We start from the raw sequence: 20,706 nt of genomic DNA, 5'->3' as shown, positions 1-20,706 counted from the left end.
AACAAATAGTAACGGCCTTCTGGACATTAACCCTCATGTTAGCTTTTAGTATGGCTCTTGTCCACATGTTAATCTAATGGCATTTATCTTCCTTGTCTCTTCTTTATTACTAAAGTATGATATTAAAAAAATCAAACCCTCTCCTTTTTTTTTTTTTCCGGCAGCTTTGTCATTGGCCAGATTCTTTCAGATCAAAGCCGGGACACTATAGTGGAAAACATTCAGAAGAGGTTAATAGAAATTGGAGAAAATGTGCTAAACGGCACTGTCCCAGTGAGCCAGTTTGAAATTAACAAGGTAAATGTGGCATTTATTGCTGTGCCCAGCTGCTGCCATGTGTTTTTCTCCTCCTTCAGATAGTTGAAGAACCACCTCATCCTTGCAATTGAAATAAATTCTAGCTGGTGATGAAAACTGCTTAACAACTATCTCACAGACTGCGTATTAGCATAGGACTCTTCCTAGCTCAGCCCCTGATGCTCCCCTATCTGTTGCAGGGCCTTCTTTCTCAGTTCTTTATTCACGGAAGCCTCGTGTCCAGAGGTGCTGTGGAGTGATATAATTGATATTTCAGGAACTTAAGAGTATTACATTCTTCATATTCCTCCTAAGTTATAGTTGTTTGGGGGGCAGGCCTATAAACTTAGACAGCCTGTGTTTGTGCAACTTTACCGAAGGTGATCCTCAGAGGTACTATAATCAGAAGGCGTCTCTGGATGTTGTTCTTTAGTCATAAGATGGTGCTAGCATTTTCTATATATTCAAACCACTTGTGGTTGTTTTTTTTTTTTTTAAACTATAAAAGTTACTCTCTATGGATAGTCTTAGTTGTTGAAAATTGAGAATATTTTTTCTTACCTAATTTGAAAAGGAAAGTCTTTGTTTCCAAAAGTACTGTGTAATTCAAGATGTTAGGTTACAGATTTTTCTCTTTTTTTCCATTTAAAAAAAGTATCCTTACATACTCAGAAGGTAGTTTCGCAAATACCATTTTATCCATTTTGTGATAAATAAATTTTGTTGTCAAACCCCATACTAAAAAGAATTTTGATGAGAAAGAGGCTAATGATGGCATTAAATGGAATTTATAGAATTAAAACTTGTTCTTAATGCCCCTATACTAAAATAATGAGTCATTTCTGCACATCCTTACTCTTTAAAACAGTTTTACATGATAGCAATTACAGTGTATATTATTTTTAAATTGTTTTCACTTAAATAGATTTTACCACATACTGGTATTAACCTTAAAAATCATCATGTTTAATCTTGCATTTCACTGGTACACTTTTAATTAAAATTTTTGCTTGAGTATTACATTTTTTAATTTTTGCTCTTGTAAATTACTGAATTGAACATCTTTGTTTATTTGTCTTTTTGCTTTTGGATGAATTACTTTCTTAGTTTGGAGTCCTTAAAGGTAAAATATTTGTGTCAAAAGGTTTGAGTATCTATATGGCTCTTGTCAGATTACTTTGTAAAGCAGTGACACTAATTAATAATAAAAAAATGTGTGTGCTAATTTCACCACAGATTTTCTTGTACTATATAAGAGATATTTCATTGGTCATAATATCATTGGTGATATTTAAGTAAAACATCGCTACCATAAAGGATGTGAAACACTATTTTATCATTGGATTTGATTTGCATTTCTTGGGTTCCTAGAGAGAATGAATATTTTCTTTGCATATCCTTGTTTGTATTTATTCTTAGGGTAAGTCATTTGTTTCCTATCCCTTAACTGAGATGTCTTTAATATCACAAAGATGACATTCACTTACATGTGAAAGGTACAAAAAATGAGAAATAAGTAATATAAGAGGATGTGTATTTTGGCACTAGCTCTTCACTTTAAGTGATGCAGTGCATGCCTATTGGTATGGAATCACCTGTTACATTGGAGAGTGGTTTCCTTTCAGGTTTTGTCTTGTCTCTTAAAAATTTGTGTAAGAGTTACTGTTTCAGTTTTGCTTTAATCAATTTTTGTATCAGTTCTGCAGATTGTATCCCTTATACTATCTACCTTCTTAGAAATGTGGGTCCTCTGTTGCATGGGATTCCAGGCATGAATTAAGAAGGCTGAATCCCAACATGACCACATTACTGGCAAAAGAACATTGCACTCTAAGGCAGTGGACCCAGGCCATCATCTACTCCTGTGGGTAACAAGATGTTGTTACAAGTGTGCAGAGAAACCTAGCCTCAGAGACACACTGGCCACCTCTGAGTTCTCAGGAACTTTCTTCAGCCTTGCTATTTTTAAGTTTTTATTATTGAAAATTTAAAACTTATACCAAAGTAAAGAGAATAACATCTTTTCTTTTCATTTATTTTTATTAGTTGGAGGCTAATTACAATATTGTAGTGGTTTTTGCCATACATTGACATGAATCAGCCATGGATTTACATGTGTTCCCTGTCCCATCCCTCTGGGTCTTCCCAGTGCACCAGCCCTGAGCACTTGTCTCATGCATCCAACCTGGGCTGGTAATCTGTTTCACCCTTGATAGTATACTTGTTTCAATGCTGTTCTCTCAGAACATCCCACCCTCACCTTCTCCCACAGAGTCCAAAAGAGTGTTCTGTACATCTGTGTCTCTTTTTCTGTTTTGCATATAGGATTATCGTTACCATCTTTTTAAATTCCATATATATGTGTTAGTATACTGTATTGGTCTTTATCTTTCTGGCTTACTTCACTCTGTATAATGGGCTCCAGTTTCATCCATCTCATTAGAACTGATTCAAATGAATTCTTTTTAATGGCTGAGTAATATTTCATTGTGTATATGTACCATAGCTTCCTTGAGAATAACATCTTGAACCCACATGTATCCATCACTCAGCTTCAGTAATTACCAACTCAAAGTCACATATTATTCTTATTAGTAACAATACTGGTTAATACTTAGTGTGATTTGGACTGTGCATAAAGTTTTCCATGGCAGAACTGAAACCTACTTACTGTCTTTTCACTTGGTGTGGTAGCTGGCAAATAATAGTTGTTCAGTGAGCATTGAAAGAATTCCTCTGCTTGTTTAATCATCCATCAAACATGGAGTACCTCTTATATGCACAGTGCTAGAATCTGGGATATAAAGTAGAATAAACAAAACCTAGTTGGTATTTTCAAAATGCTAAGATGGTGTAGCAAAGATACTGTTCCATGCGCTTAAACTTTTTTAAATAAAGAAGAATTCCTGCAGTGTCAATGCAAGTACAGTAAATTCCATGAAAGGACTATCTATATCATAGCTATTCCTGTGCTTGTTTATATTAAGCTTTTTATATATCAAAAGTGACTGTGTTGATTAACATTTGTCTGAATATCTGTACTGTTTAAACTTGTGAGTAAATAAGTTTTTACATTTTGTCACTTTCAAAGAAGAGTGGAATGGAAGAGTCCATGTACGTGACTAGTTGTGGAAGGCCTTATGATAAGATATAGATTAGATTAGATTGACTTTGTGATATCGGTACAGCTTAAAAATGGGAGGTGAGTCTCAGGTGGAGGGATGAAGTGGTGAGCTTTACCTTTGTAGAGATTTAAGCCTTTGTTGCCAACAGCAGCTGAAAAAACACTGTGTGATTTTTCTGAACTGCTGCAGTCTTACCTTAAATATATTTCATAAAGTAACATGAAATACCTCAGAGCTGATTTGTCTAGCCCTGGCTAACTTGAGCCTAAACCACCAGGAAGCATGTTTTAGAAAAATCAAGCCTTCTGAAACTAGCTTGTAAAATTCCCAAATAACCCCAATCTAATAATTGGAAAGTGTGTCAGATGAAATTCAGAATTTCTTAACATTGCACTGAAGTATAGTCAATTGAAGAAGACAACAGTTTTCTTAAGTAGAGTTATATTGATTAAGATTTCTATGCAGTATTACCCGTCCAAGTCAATCAAGACTTTGCATAATGCAGCTTTGAGGAGGTTCAAATACTTGGAGACTCTTCCAGGCAGTCACTCTCCTACACTGAGTGTATAATTTAGAAAGTGTACATAACGGGTGGATGTGCAATTGTGTTTGAGGACCACCTTTTATTCTCCTATGGTAGTTCTCCAGTTTCTTGGTCTCAGGACATTTTCACACTCTTAAAATAGTTGAGGACTGCAAGAACTTTTGTTTATGTAGCTTATGTTGATATTTACTGTTAGAAATTAAAACTGGAAAGCATTTATTAGTTTATTTAAAAGTGTCAGTAAACCCATTAAATGATTGCAAAAATAATTTTTTTCATGAGAAATATGTATTTTGAAACAAAGAAAAATTAATCAGGAATTGTGTCATTTTGCTGTTTTACAAATCCCATTTATGTCTAGTTTAGCAGAAGACATCTAGGTTCTTATATCTGCTTGTGCATCCAGTCTGATGTGATGTTGGTGTTGGTTCAAGTATAGGAAAAAAGTCATTTCACACAAATATGTAGTTGGAAAAAGGAGAACTATTTCAGTAACTTCTTAAGATAGTTGTGTGTATTCTTTGATTCTATACCAGTACTCTGAGTGGTATTGTCTTAAAGGTTATTTGCAGTGTGAAAGTAGGAAACCATATCTTACTCTCTTACATTAAAATCTATTCATCTGTGTGGTGCTTTGAGTTGATAATTTACTCATGCATAATATTATATATTGATGATTCATTAAATGTCTGTTTCCTGAGTTTTACAGATCTTCCAAAATATTGGTACATTTCATTGTACCAGTGAATTATCAAATTATCAAAAACCACATTTTAAAACATCCCTTTTTATGAGAAAAGTCTTCAAGTATTGGGGAGCTGTCAAGCTCACAGGAATGGAAACAAATTTTCCAAAATTCTAATTTGTGCCTGATTGCTTCAGTATTCTCAAAGGCAATATATACTGTCAGGTGTTTTCCTTGAAGTGGCAGGCTCACTTGGTTCTTTTTGAGTGATTGTCTGCTAGCTGCTCAACTTAGGGTAACCCATAGTTGGTCTGCCATTCTTTCACGTAAAAATTGTGCTGAGAAAGGCAGCTAGTTTAGCTTGTAACTCAGACAGTTGTATATTACAAATGCCTTTCCTTGAGCAACGTTTGTTCTTGAGTATACAGTAGACGTGCCTTGTGCATACTTCCCATTTTGTCACACAAAATAATAACTTTGTATTCAACGATCAAGAACTTAAAAAAAAATGAGTGTGTGGTAGTGATGAATACAATGTGTATTAGTACAGTTTGGTGTGTCTGCCCAGGTTCATGTTTCTAAGGCATCAGCACCTTTACTGACCATTGCTTCTGCATCGCCAGTGCAAATGATATTATCAGGAAAATACTTTTGACCTCTCCAGCCTGAGAAAAGGTGTCGGGAACCCCCAGGGGCCTGCCAACCACACTTAATAGGTGATCTAGACACATACCTTATTCCTGGTCGTTTCTCTTGTCTTTTGAAACATACCCCTTCCCTTAGTGCATATTGAGTTCTAGTCCAATAGACTATTTTTTCTCATCTTGCTTTTAACTTTTACTTTTTCTCCCTGCTTGAATATTCTTGATCCTGTCATCTTTTCTTAAAATTTCTTTTTTCCTTCATGTGCTAGTTTGTTTTCTTCTTCCATGATTTCTGCTCTCAAATGGTAGAGGTCTTTCCCTCTCCAGATTCTCTGTAACACATAGTTCACCACTCCCTTCTGGTACATGTAGCTTATTTTAGAATTTTTTTTGAAGAATGGAAAGTCATCTAATAATGACAGATGGCCTAGAACCAGTGACTGTCTTACTCATCATGCAATAGTTTACAATGCTTGAACTTCATGAATTATCACGGAGTGAAGGAAGTAATTTCTTCTGCAAACATTGGGTTGCTCTACGCGCCAAGAATCGTTGTGAACCTTGTGACTGCAGCTATGGGAAGCGCTGACCTGTTCCTGCTCTCGTGGGGCTTTTCTATTTACAAGCTCACTTACTCTGCCTTTGGAGAACTTAAGTTGACAGTGTGAGTATATCCCATGATTTCTGGTGCCTTCCTGATTTATTTAGGTGGAGAAACCTCTGAGAAATAAATCATTAAGTCAGAGGAACCATTATCCATCTGTCTTAAGTAACCTGTTAATTTGATGATAGAGTTGCAGACATTAGGAGAAATTCTAAGGCTGCATAGAAGACTGGATGTATAGTCTTAATTTTTGTATCCAAGTATCCTGTGCCTTGGCCTTAAAACTCATATTTCTTTTTTGTCAGGGTTATATCTGGTTATATTAATGCAAAGAAATAGAGGAAAACAACAAAATGGGAAAGACTAGAGATCTCTTCAAGAAAATTATAGAGATACCAAGGGAACATTTCATGCAGAGATGGGTTTGATAAAGGACAGAAATGGTATGGACCTAACAGAAGCAGAAGATATTAAGAAGAGGTGGCAAGAATACACAGAAGAACTGTACAAAAAAGATCTTCATGACCCAGATAATCACAATGGTGTGATCACTCACCTAGAGCCAGACATCCTGGAATGTGAAGTCAAGTGGGCCTTGGAAAGCATCACTACGAACAAAGCTAGTGGAGGTGATGGAATTCCAGTTGAGCTATTTCAAATCCTGAAAGATGATGCTGTGAAAGTGCAGCAAATATGGAAACCTCAGCAGTGGCCACAGGACTGGTAAAGGTCAGTTTTCATTCCAATCCCCAAAAAAGGCAATGCCAAAGAATGCTCAAACTACCGCACAATTGCACTCATCTCACACGCTAGTAAAGTAATGCTCAAAATTCTCCAAGCCAGGCTTCAGCAATACGTGAACCATGAACTTCCAGATGTTCAAGCTGGTTTTAGAAAAGGCAGAGGAACCAGAGATCAAATTGCCAACATCCACTGGATCATCAAAAAAGCAAGAGAGTTCCAGAAAAACATCTATTTCTGCTTTAATGACTATGCCAGAGCCTTTGACTATGTGGATCACAATAAACTGTGGAAAATTCTGAAAGACATGGGAATACCAGACCACCTGACCTGCCTCTTGAGAAACCTGTATGCAGGTCAGGAAGCAACAGTTAGAACTGGACATGGAACAACACACTGGTTCCAAATAGGAAAAGGAGTACTTCAAGGCTGTATATTGTCACCCTGCTTATTTGACTTATATGCAGAGTACATCATGAGAAACACTGGGCTGGATGAAGCACAAGCTGGAATCAAGACTGCCGGGAGAAATATCAATAACCTCAGATATGCAGATGACACCACCCTTATGGCAGAAAGTGAAGATGAACTAAAAAGCCTCTTGTTGAAAGAGGAGAGTGAAAAAGTTGGCTTAAAGCTCAACATTCAGAAAACTAAGATCATGGCATCTGGTCCTATCACTTCATGGGAAATAGATGGGGAAACAGTGGAAACAGTGTCAGACTTTATTTTTCTGGGCTCCAAAATCACTGCAGATGGTTATTGCAGCCATGAAATTAAAAGACACTTATTCCTTGGAAGGAAAGTTATGACCAACCTAGATAGCATATTAAAAAGCAGAGACATTACTTTGCCAACAATTGTCCGTCTGGTCAAGGCTATGGTTTTCCCAGTGGCCATGTATGGATGTGAGAGTTGGACTATGAAGAAAGCTGAGCACCAAAAAATTGATGTTTTTGAACTTTGGTGTTGGAGAAGATTCTTGAGAGTCCCTTGGACTGCAAGGAGATCCAACCAGTCCATCCTAAAGGAGATAAGTCCTGGGTGTTCATTGGAAGGACTGATGCTGAAGCTGAAACTCCAGTACTTTGGCCACCTCATGCGAAGAGTTGACTCATTGGAAAAGACCTTGATGCTAGGAGGGATTGGGGGCAGGAGGAGAAGGGGACGACAGAGGATGAGATGGTTGGATGGCATCACCGACTCGATGGACATGGGTTTGAGTAGACTCCGGGAGCTGGTGATGGACAAGGAGGCCTGGCGTGCTGCGATTCATGGGGTCGCAAAGAGTCGGACACGACTGAGCGACTGAACTGGAGAGAAGAGAAGAGCCTTGAGGATGGAATGTCTAAAGAACCTGTGGCAATATTTTCTGCATATAGCTTTCTATCATGTTTATGTGGCTGATGTCATTCTAGCAAAGATATGTTTTGTGTATATCTGTATGTGAAGGGTTTTATTTCAAAGTTTGGGGCTTTTTCTCTCTTAGGCGTTGACCAAGGATCCCCAGGATTACCCTGATAAAAAAAGCCTACCTCATGTACATGTTGCCCTCTGGATAAATTCTCAAGGAGGAAGAAAGGTGAAAGCTGGAGATACTGTGTCCTATGTCATCTGTCAGGTAAAACTATCATAATGAATAACACTTACACCACTTCCACACCCAGAATAAAAACCAGATCTCTACAGTGTCTCATTTGACCGAAGTAACTGATGCTGTAAAGAGAAGGTTTAGTCTTGGTTGGTTTTACAGCATTTAAAAACATTAGTCAGGGTCATGACATATTTTGTTAAAATTTTCATAAAACTTTTGAGACCAGTGGTTTTTTGTTGTTGTTGTTGTATTTTAAGACCAATGTTTTGGTTGAGTGAAACTACTTTGGTGAGACAGGTATATAACAGTTGCTACAGTTTAAATTTGAAATGAACTTGAATGAAAGCGTATAGCAGTTTGTGCATGTGTCCAGCAGTAGTCCTTTATCGTCCCTTTTGCAGCAGTTTCCATTCTGAATATTGGTAGAATAAGAGAGTAAATGCATGTTTCACTAGCCTGTTCAAATAATTACTTGATAAAATGAAATGCGTGGTTGTATGAAAAAAGGTGAGACATCCTAAAACCATACCTTATGAAGAAAACACAGATTATCTAACAAGATCCCTTTTTAATTCTTTATTTTAAGTGGAGTGGGCCTAGAACCCACTTCTTGCCTTCTCTCTGTTCCATGAGGCATCTCTAAGGAACTTCTAGGTCTTTTGGAACAGTTTTAAACCAGTAAGAGTTTCTTTTGAGAGTAGCATGCCTCTCACAGTTAGGGATGGGGAGAAAGGGTAGATCAGAAGGGGATTTGGGTTTGGTGGAAATTGTTTTTGTTTATTTGTGTGTGTGTGTGTGGTTTTTTTTGGAAGCACTTAACTTCAGTCAAAACAAAGGGAGTTGCATCCCTTCTCTCTGCTTAAAAAAAAAGTCAAAACCTATATCCAGATTTTTTACAGTTACTGTGGTGTGGTCTGTTTACCACAAGGCATAATTTATCTCAGTAACACTGTTTCTTTTTAATTAATCAAAGTATTGCATTTTGTTATTAAGTTAAAAAAAATTATATAAGCCTTGTAATATGATTGATCTTTGTCAAACTACCATCAATGTGTTTTTAAATGAGTCTTTTCAAAATGTAGGAGTCATCTGAATAATATCTGCTCGGAACTGTGGATGATGTACATAACAAATGATTTAAGTACATGGACAGGAATCAGCACTTGACTCCGTCTCCCTCCTAGGGTTACCCTTGATTAAGAACTGTTACAGAAAGCCAATTCCTGCAGGAAAATATTTCCATAAATGTCTGACTCGCTCAAGCCCTTAATGTGCTTTGCATATTGCCTTTGACAAGTCTCATCTCAAAAAAACAATTTTCATATTATGCAAATAAAGATTTTGGTAAATAGGCTAGTTTTTTTTCCCCTTATGTCTATATACATGGAAAAGCTCTTAAGATTATTAATGACAGGAGCAGATGGCAATGTATAACTTTGAAAAATTATATAGGTTTTCTGAAATAGCATCTAAAAATGAAATGAAGTCACAGTTATGTTTTGGCTAAACTTGGAATGGAGATGTATGGCCATATGATATATGTATTTCAAAAGTCAAGCTTATATTCTTTGCTGTATACGTATTAGGTCTTATAGTATCTTCTTCTTGGGTGTTATTGATATAAGAAAAGCTCAAAATGTTGATGCTAAATCCAATTTGTTGTATTTCCAACCCTTTTCCCGTTTGACTGGTTCTAGGTCTTATTTTCTTGTTAAAAAACAGTTCTTTTATTGATTTATTCTTCTTACTGTATCCCAAGAAAAGCTATAGGACTTTAATTTGCCTTTGTCCCCTAGCAGTGGGGCATGCCCACTTTCAGTATATTTGCTAAGCAAAGCTGCCTACCTCTTTTGCTTTTAAGCACTCAGATTATTTTTTCTCTTTCCTAACACAATCATTTTTAGAATATGTTTCTGAAAATGTATGATGACACATTTTTAAGAGAACTGTTTACTGCTCTAAGCAAAGGTGCCCTCTCAGAATAGCATAGCTCCTAAACAGGTTCTCTTTTGTTTAAAAATTTACATTTTGAATATAGTGCTCTCCTGATAACTTTCTCAGACTATAAATTCCAATGAATTCAGAGAATAATGTTTGTGGTATGTAATAATTTACATTGTAGTTCATAGTCTTATTAAAGCTAATGTGAATTATTTGCAGAGATCTTAAATTAACCTCTACTTGTTGATTAAGTGTTAAATCCTTAATTATTTAACTTTCATCAGATGTAATTTTCATAAGGTATACCTTTAACATAATTGTTTCAAGGCTTCCAGTTGTCATCTGTTAAATCTCTTTGCCCATTGGTGTCCTAGTAAAGATGACCACATTGTTTGGAATGGATTTGACCGTGTCTGGTTGTCCTTGTGAAGTATGTACTTTGTAAAGTTCACAAATTACTACACTGGCAGTTCAGGGAAGTGCCAACCTTGCTTCTCAGTCTCTTGTTAAGGTGTGTGCCGTATGTTTTCGCATGTACCATGTACCATGGATCTTGCTACGTTTGAAAATTAGGTCTTTGATATGTTATGTCACAGCCTAAATGTTTTCCCAACATAACACAGGAAAACCTGTCATCGTTCCAATTCTTTTTAATTTAGTCATGTTTGAGCTCAGATTTTTTAAATATAATAAGAAATACGTTTGGGTCACTGTTAAAACTAGTCTTTTGTGGGAATACTTAAAAAGTGCTTCAACTGAGAATATGCTTGGAACTTTGTCAGCTCTTTTTATAGACACGTCTTACATGGGAACATCTAATGATACATTGGAAAGTAACTCAAGCGCCATATAAAAAAAATAATTTGCCCCCATAAATTTGGTTTTTATTCGTTATTAAAATTTTTTAAAACTCAATGTTACTATAATCTTAAGGACAGATCAGTTTTTTAAAAAACTGCAATTCTATTAATTGATCAGATTTCCTGTGTTTGTTAAAAGGCAGTCCGAATATAGTTGTGGTGCATAAAGACACTGCTCAAGGGTCTTTCATACTCTTTTTGTCACTGACATCTTATTCCCATCTAATAATTCAGACTTCTAAAATGGCAACAATTAAAGTTGACTAATTCTGCCTAAATTCTCTTACTGTATGGTGAACTCCTGAAAAATAATTATAAACAAGTCTTTTAATCTGAGGTTTGCTTGCATGCTCAGTTGCTTCAGTCATGTCTGACTCTTTGCGACTCTATGCACTATATAGCCTGCCAGGCTCCTCTGTCCATGAGATTCTTCAGGCAAGAATACTGGAGTGGGTTGCCATGCCCTCCTCCAGGGGATCTTCCCAATGCAGGGATCGAACCTGGATCTCCTGCATTGCAGGCCGATTCTTTACTGCAGAGCCCCCAGGGAAGCCCCATGATCTGAGGTTTGCTTCCTTTCTTGTTCTTTCATTATATCTTAGCATAGGTAGAAGCTGGTTGATACACATCCTAGTTTGTTTCTGTCAGGAGCCTAACCAGAGAAAGAGGCCATTGCCTCCAGTTTGTTGTAAGACAATGATGTGAAAGGTGGCCTTTGCTTTGACCTTGGCGTTAAACTGAGAAGGGACTGATTGTAGCAGGAATCAAGGAATAGGATTAACATTGTAATCAGTTTTGCAGAGCAGCTGAGCACTGTGAATAGTTAAAATTTATGAATCTGAACGTTAGATTCTGTTGTTGCAGACAAGAGAAAGAGTGGAGTTAGTTGTGGAGTGATGCCTTTTTGATTCACACATGGTGATGACATCACCCACAGGACTGTGTATGGGCCAGTTTACTCTTACCTGTTAATATCTTGTGGGCTTCCCAGGTGGCGCAGTGGTAAACAGTCTGTCTGTCAGTGCAGGAGATGCAGGAGACGTGGGTTCAATCCCTGGGTCGGCAAGATCCCTTGGAGAAGGAAATGGCAACCCACTTCAGTATTCTTGCTTGGGAAATCACATGTACAGAGGAGCCTGGTAGGCTGCAGTCCATGGGGGTCACAAAGAGTCAGACATGACTGAGCCACTGAGCACACGCATGCATTATATCTTGTGCGTAGGTTACTACTATTGGGTTTCATGCTCTTGTCTTTTCCCCTTGCTCATTTGTTTCTCAGTGACACAGCTTTCATCAAGAGATGTTGAATACGCATATACACCCAGTCTTTTAAGATGATACTATGACGTTAACATAATAAAAGAGTCACACATTTCTTGGTCATGGCTTCTAAAAGGCCTTTGTTAGCAAGTCTTCCCTTGCTTCTATGATATGGCAGGTGGAATTATTTAATCTAGTCATGCCATCTTGTTGGTTTCATGTTTCAACAAAAAATAGAACACAACACATGCTGGATTTACATTCCTGGACAGTGGGTGAGTTGTTCTCCTTGATCTTCCTCCCGTTAGATGCTTAGGACCACCAACAGGTCAAAAGGACTTCTTGGGCTTTGGAATTCAATATGTAAAATTTTAATTGTCCCTCTCTTTGGCCAAGAACGTATTATTTCTCACAACTTTCCCTGTACTGTGTCCTCTTATAGGATGGTTCAAACCTCACTGCAGGTCAGAGGGCCTATGCACCCGAGCAGCTGCAGAAGCAGGACAATTTAAGCATTGACACCCAGTACTACCTGGCCCAGCAGATCCACCCAGTCGTGGCTCGAATATGTGAGCCAATAGACGGAATTGATGCTATCCTCATTGCATCATGGTTAGGTAAGTGTCCCGAGCTCCCTTATTTCAGCACCTGGAGATAGCAGACCATACGGTCCTCCCTTACCTGTCAGGAGCCCTGTTTAGAGGCACGGTACCGCGTTGAGCATTTCTTCATTTGCAGTTGGGCATTTGTTTTTGTCATCGTTTAGTTAATGTCTATCTCCCCTCCTAGACTGTTGACCCCACAGACTTGCTACCTATGTAGGCAGATGCCTGCTCCCTTGCCTGCACTCAGCAGATGCTGAGAGGAGAGAGAGGAGGAAAAAGAAAGGATACGAGAAGGTTTTAGGCATTTCCTCGTCTCTGAGTTTACATCGTTGTCGCTTTAATCAGTGAACTTTCCTTAATAAGATTTATTGTATCTTGATTATTGTTTCCTCTTATCTCAGACTCTAAATGTGTTTTCGCATGAGAATGTGCGACTTTTTTAACATTAAGACGTTTAAGTTGTATTTGATTACCTTTGAATATCCTGCTCTCGCTTTTTAAAATTTTTCTAAGACTGGACTCTTTATCTTCTAGGAATTAGTTGATACCTAATTTCATATCATCTCTGGAGGTTCCATCCAACCCTGACAGCTCATTCTTTCTTTGACTTTTTGCCAGGTCATCAGATTGTCATCTCTTGCTTGGAAATGTATTTCGTAACCAGCCCTGATCACATTTCTAGATGACCGGCATATTGAGAGTTATATTGCTTTAAGGTCTCTGCTCTCTATGCCATTGTACACAACGATGAATATTTTTAGAATAACTGCCTAATAAAGTCCCTGGCTAGCTCCTCACTATCTGTAAGTCCAGTTGCCACTGACATCTTACAGTCTGTCACTTGGGCAGTTATAGACTAACTTTTCTAGCTCTAGCCTTTATTTCTAGCTCTACTTATTTTGTCCTCTAAATATGGCATTCCTTAATCTGTCCCTGCTTCATGGAAAATTCTCCACCTCCTCTCACTGAAATGTTTGACTTAAGACACAGGCTTTGGCATCATAGGGATCTGAGTTCACACTCTGGTTCTGTTGTTCATGAACTCTGGCTTTCACAAACCTCTGAAGCTTGGTGTCAGCCTTGGTCTCTGGAGTCATAAACTAGAGTTGTTCTGAAGGAGCCATTAAAGGTGCACTTGAGATTTTCCACCCAGGCCTGGGCAGGGGTAGTGCCTGATCTTGGCCATGCCCCACTCACTGTCAGGCCTGTGCAGAAATATGTCCAGACTCCTCTAGTCCATCAGATTTGCATGCAGTTATCTCTTGGTGTGCGTTTGTGGACTGAGATTGGACAGATGAATCATCAAGTCACATAGTTTCCACACTGCTCTTGTTGAATGTGTTTCTGGGCTCCTCCCCGCCAGCATGCCCTCTTCGCCCCCGCACCTCCTTCTCTCCCATCAGTGTCTGCTCTGGAAGTGGAAACTCATTTTTGACATTTGCCTAAGCAAAACATAATTAGGAAGATAAAATTCTGCTACCCAAATCATCATATAATGTATTCTCAAAGTTGAGTTGTATTTGATGATGTTTATAAATCCTCAGCTGGGAGGAGGGAGCGTAAGTGCACAATATTTTTGAGCTTCCTTCTTTTTTTTTTTTCTCTCCTCCGCCTTTAGTGCTTACTCTATCAGAAACTGTAATAAGTCCTTTGCATATGTTATCTCATTTAATCCTTTCAGTAACCCCTTGAGGCTATATTGTATCTCCTCCATTTTACAGAGAAGAAAGCTGAGGCTTAGAGAGGTAACTAACTTGGTCTTGTCACATCGCTAGTAAGCGGCCGACTGTGCTTGGACTGGGAGTCAGCTCTGTGTGACTCCAAAGCTTGTGCTTGTACCACCACCACTTCTTACCTGTGAGAGGCTGTGACCCACGCCCTCAGCCAGGAGTGGCATAGTGTGGATGTGAAGACCTGGGAGCTTCATCCTCTTCATGCTTCCTCTTCTCCCACTGATAAACCCCTGAACAAAGCATTTGTGTTTTAGAGGAGATCTTCCTGGTTTTAGTTTGGATCATCAAGAATCTGGTCCAAAGGTTAACCTTTCATTCCTTAGTACTGAATTTTCTGGTGGCCTAGAGCTGAGGAGAGGTAGATGAAACAGGTCTCATCTCTCAACTGACATTTAACAGATAAGGGTGGAGCCTTGTATTTCAGCAGAAGAGCCCTAGAGTAGAAGGTGGTAGATCCTAGTTGGTAGACAGGCTGATGCCAACTTGGATATCTCAAGACTGGCTGTACAAGGAACAGACCAGACTGATTTTGTTAGTTCCAGGGTTGTATTTAAGATCCTTTTCATATCCATTAAATTGCAGGCACATTGTGGCTACTTAAAGGTAAACTTTCTCATCATTGTGGCTGTCTTATGAATCCAGTTTTCATGTATTATTTTCAAAGCTGGTAGGCTGGGGAGCTCCATCTTCAGAGGGTTCTTGGTGTTACTTAGCACCCTCAGTCTACTGAGGGGACCTTGTGACCATGTGCACATCGCCCCTTTCCTACCCCCATCTCCTGAAAGCTCCTGTTTCTGGGTAGAGCTGATGAAGGGCCTGTGTCTCTCACCCTGAAGGAGCTGCGGCTGCTCCCCTTTTTATCTTTTTCTCATCTTTATCTTCTGCTACTTGACAGCAGTTTTTATGCCGAAGACATGTGAAGTTGTCATCATTGTGCAGTCTGCCTCCTCCCACCGCAGCCCCGGCATCGCCAGCAGTATCCACATACCTATCTACGCTTGTAGTAAATCTCCCAGTCCTTTATCTTTACTTCTTTGCTCATAGGAGGGTCCACAGTAATGAAGTACAGAACAGCAAGTGCCAGTCACCATGAAGATGTGTAGAAAATGTGGAAGCTGGCTGGGCAGATCTGTGTAAGCATCTGCCCCCTGCCCTTTTCAGGAGCTGCATTTTGATCTGCATCCTTTGTTCCTCCACCCCAAGGGAAAATTAGGGTGGCTGTTCTTCACTAGGGGATTCGAGGCCCCTGTTATCAGTTCTCACTTAGCCTGTGGTTTTAGAGGAGGAGGGAGGAGATAGGGAAGTGGTGGGAAAGGAAGGGAAGTGTTAGGGGGTGCCTGGTTTCTAAGAGGTGCAAGCTATAGGCATAAAATTACTGTAATTTGTTTTTAAAGTTCTAAATCTGTTTTCTATATATTAAAAAAAACTGCAGTTAGTGAACTGACACTGTTAAATAAGTTGAAGTCTGCAAATGTACACATAAAATACAAGCCCTCCAACCGTCTAATCACAGACATAAAATAATTCTCTTGCTTTTAATGTAGTTTTTATCTTTGACTAATGAAATGTATTACAGTGTTGAAACTTCAGTGAAGTTTGCTACTTTGTCCTTTTAGCTAGTATAAAGAAATCAGGAATAATGGCATAATTTCATTTAGGAAAATTATTAAGTTCATGATTTTTTATTTTTAAGACTCCTTTGTGGAGAGCAACTATATTTTTCAACTACCTCTTTTTCTGTTGCTTTTATACTGCTTTCCTCGAAATGAAAGGCACGCATCAAGTGTTGGTTTTATCCTGTGGCTTCACTTTGGAAATTCTCTGACTATTTCTCCCTGTCAGAATACCTCCTGAAGTCTGTCTGGTGGCATGTTGCATGGCCAGGTGTTCTATATAGGAAGGTCATTTCAGTGAAAGGGAGAGAGGATAGTCTATTAAATGAGTGAATGAATAAGTCTGTTGAATTGAAAGAGAATAATTTGTTCTCCCTAATAACTAATGGTCCTCATTATCCCACAGTAAAATGTGTATCATTTTTCTGAAACCCATGCAAGATTATTGCTATTGGGCTTAAATAAAGCTAAATTTTGCTCTTTTCCATCTGTGAATAGAAAAAAATATAGTATTACTCTTCTTATACAATAGCCCTATGGGAAACATGGCCACTAAAACTTGGAACTCTTAGCTTTTGTTCTCTAGACTATAGGTTTTTTTCTCTCTTGTTCTAATGAAAGCTCTCTATATTCTGTGGATGAAATATTCACAGTATGCTCCAACATCCAGATAGTCTTCTGTACCTAGCAAAACAGGCTGGGGATGAGAATATTCTAAAGTTCATTCTTGAATTTCATCTTTTAATAAATTTATATTTAATGCATGACAATACTTAAAATTATATAATATCTTTACTCTGATGAGGAATGATTTTGTACAATAGCTTTCAAGTACATTTCTTCATGGTCAGTTATAAAATTTCAGGCATTTGGCTATCAGGGCCGTTTTTTCATTGGTCCTGAGAAATTATTGATGTTTGAAGAACAAGAGAATTTAAAATTTAATCTTTGAAAGTAGTTCTTAAAACAAGGCAACACACTTAAACCAGTGTGTTCCTGAGTTAAACTGGAAAGTAAAAACCTCTCTTTTTATAAAATGGCCATGCCACCTTACAGAAGGTGGTTTCTGTCAATACACAGAGTTCAGTAGCATTTTCTAAGAAATGAAATGCCACCACGGGCCATGCCATGTATGGGTGTGCCTTTGGTAGACCTGGAGAGATATACATACAAAGGTGGTGGTGGGAGTGGAATGATGCCACCAGCAGGTGCCTCAAGCATTGATATGAAGAGTTTGCCTTTTTTCATGATTAAACTCTCAGAAGAATGTACATACATGACCATCATTTCCAAGCCTTAAATATTTAATTTGACATAATTTATAATAAAATTTAAAACATAAGATTACACCAAATGCAATGTAGGATAGTAAGTCTTCTCAGCAGATAAGAGCCCCCTCTTCCAGGCTGGGTGCCAATCCAAGCATGTCACCGAATGGCTCATGCTCCTGGCTTTCTTATGCATCTGTGGAACAGATGAATGTTGAAGACCTGAGTAATGGGTGCTGTGAAGGGTACAAAGTTGAGTTGGCTGAGGCTCTTCAATTACAGCCCAGCCTGTTGAGTCAATTTCCCTCTTGTGGGAAAATCTAGGGCCAGCACAAGTACATATCCCAAAAGAGGCAAAATAAATTTTTCAGCATTTTGGAAGAAGCAGAGACCACTTCTAGCTGGGGCCATCCAGGAAGAGTTTATAAAAGTGGAGATGTTTGAGGCACTGTGTGTGTGGAGTTGGGAGTGGCTATCTGTGTGTCTGTGCTTCCAGCCTAGTGATGAGCAGCAGAGCCCTGACTTCCAGGCCATCCCAGCTGCTCTTCAGGGCACATGAGGCAGTTCACAGAGAGTCTCACAAAGGGTATTCGTTGCACTGCAGTGCACCTCAGTCTTTACAAGGTGAGCGCACAGTGCTTGTCCCTGTGACCCGGGGTCACCATGCCAAAGGCCTGCCGTGGCACTGTTTACCTGACTCAGGCATACCTCTAAGAACTTAGAGCCACACCAGAGCATGCTGAGAGGAATTGCTACGAGTAGTGATTTCTTAACTCTGACTTTGTAAGGCTTGGAGTTTCCAAAGGAAAATGGAGATTTCCCAAATTATTTAAGTTTGATCCATTTAAAAAAATTTATCACTGAGGAGTAATTGGCAAATATAATTGTATGTATTTAAAGTGTACAGTGTGATGACTAGATATATGTTTACATTGTAGAATGTTTACCAAGATCAAGATAATTAACATAATCATCACCTCACCCTTCTATGGGGCAGGGGTAGTGTGGTGAGAATGCTTAAGATCTACTTGCAGCAACTTTTAAGTATGTGATACTGTATTATTAATTATAGATCAGGATTTTAAAGATCATCATATTAAACATACTAAAATGACGCCAAGACTCTGTAACCTATAGAAAAATGGGTAAGACATAATAAAATGAAAAAGAGCTGAGTATAGCATTGTGCACAGATACTTAAACTATGTAAAATGTATACATGTAGATAATTCAGAAAAGTGTAAAGATGATGAGTTTTAGGTTCCTCCTTTGTTGAAAAAATATAAATACTCTTATAACTAAAGTAAGACAGTTTTTATAAAATCAGATGGGAATAGCATTGAAACATGTATATTATCATATGTGAAATAGATCGCCCATCCAGGTTGGATGCATGAGACAGGGTGCTCGGGGCTGGTGCACTGGGACGACCCAGAGGGATGGGATGGGGAGGGAGGTGGGTGGGGGGTTCAGGATGGGGAACACATGTACACCCATGGAGGATTCATGTCAGTGTATGGAAAAAACCACTACAATATTGTAAAGTAATTAGCCTCCAATTAAATTAATTTTTAAAAATCAGATGGAGAAAATGGTTAAGCAGTTACTAACTCACTTGTAAAAAGGTAGGTGTTTAGGAACCTGTAGCCTGACTCTGCACATCACCCCCTACCCCATATCGACCAACATAGATGGAAAGAAGAGGATTTTGCTGTAAGAGAAGCAAAATCTTTTCTTGGTCTATTCCTTTGTGTTATTTTCCAAATATTTTTTCAGCATAAAGTTACTGTGTTTTCTCACATCTAAAAATAGGAAAGAAGATAGTTTCCAAGTTTTTTTTCTTACTTAGAGGTACAGGTCTCATTAAGTTAAAATTCACGTTCAGGGCTATCATCAAGGGCATTAAAAACAATCCTGTCTAGCAGGATTTTTTTTCTCCATCATGATTGTGGGAGTTATCTTTTGCAAGGCAGTAAAACTCTTGGGAGTTTACTTAACCCAAAGGTTTGGATATTATTTCTTTTAAAATACTCAGACATTTCTCATTTATCTTATGGAGAGGTTTGTTGCTGTTAAAAGCAGGTTCAGTTGCTTGCCACTTGTGTAGTCAATTGTTTATCATTTAGTTGGATCTGTAGTATTTTAAATTTTTTTATTATAAAAAAATTCCAAACATGTGTAACAGTAAAGAGAACTGTGTAAGGAGCTCCCATTTGCTCACCACCCACCTACAACCATTCTGCAACTGTGGCCAGCCTTCCTCCTCTTCACCTCCTCTGATGATTTTGAAGTGAACTCTAGACATTGTATCATTTTATCTATAAATATTGGTATTTCATTTTGCATTTCTAAAAGGTAATGTTCCCCCCTTTTAGCATACGTATAACATTGTCACTAGGGGGAAAAAACCCCCACAATTCCTTTTTTCATCACATATCCAATAAATGTATTTTCCAGTCATACTGTGAATGCATTTTTCCTTTAAAATGAAGCACCTTCTTTGAACTGGAATCCAGTCAGAGTCCAAATGATAGTTAATCTTCTCTATCCCTTTTTTGTTTTTTGACCCTTCCAGTTTATTTGTTAGAGAAACTGGCAATTTTTGTCCTATGGAATGTCCCTTATTCTGAAGTTTGCTGATTGCATCCTAGAGATATCCTTTAACACATCCCTCTGTCCTCTCTGTTTCTTGTAAAATAGTAATTAGATCTAAAGACTTGCCCATATTTCGGTTCAGTTTAAATTTTTGCTAATCCAACTTCCTAGGTAATGGTCTGTACATTTGTGAGGAGATGCATAATGTCTGATTGGAATCTAACACATTTTGAAACAAACTCAGAGATATAGCATGAGAGATACTTAGTATTTAGTTTTCCTACCTTTTTCAGTGTGTAAATTTTCTTTTTTTAAAGTTGAAATATAGTTGATATACAGTGTTATTAGTACTGTGTAGTGATTTGAAATTTCTATACATTATGAGATGATCATCACAGTAAATCTAATAATCCTCTGTCCCCATACAAAGTTATTGCAGTGTTATTGACCATACTCCTTATGTTGTATATTATATCTGCATGATTTATTGATTATATTACTGGAGGTTTTTACCTCTTAATCCCTTTCACCTGTTTTGCCCATCCCCCAACTCCCTCTCCCTTTTGACAGTCAGCTGTTTGCTCTCTGTATCTGTGA

The 20,706-nt window shown here is 38.2% G+C and overlaps 1 protein-coding gene across 3 annotated transcripts in view; it reads left to right on the top strand.

Annotated features, from left to right (window-relative positions):
* The window catches only part of POLA1 (DNA polymerase alpha 1, catalytic subunit), a 285,949-nt gene that overhangs the window by 114,215 nt on the left and 151,028 nt on the right, over positions 1-20,706 (top strand). For all 3 annotated transcript variants that reach the window (XM_061135837.1, XM_061135836.1, XM_061135838.1), the window contains 3 exons: positions 165-297; positions 8,130-8,261; positions 12,738-12,912. In XM_061135837.1, coding sequence (XP_060991820.1) covers positions 165-297; positions 8,130-8,261; positions 12,738-12,912 — 440 coding nt within the window. The remainder of the gene's footprint in view (positions 1-164; positions 298-8,129; positions 8,262-12,737; positions 12,913-20,706) is intronic.

Source organism: Dama dama, chromosome X, assembly GCF_033118175.1.
Source record: "Dama dama isolate Ldn47 chromosome X, ASM3311817v1, whole genome shotgun sequence".
Lineage (NCBI taxonomy): Eukaryota > Metazoa > Chordata > Mammalia > Artiodactyla > Cervidae > Dama > Dama dama.
This window is presented reverse-complemented; position numbering and strand designations above follow the sequence as displayed.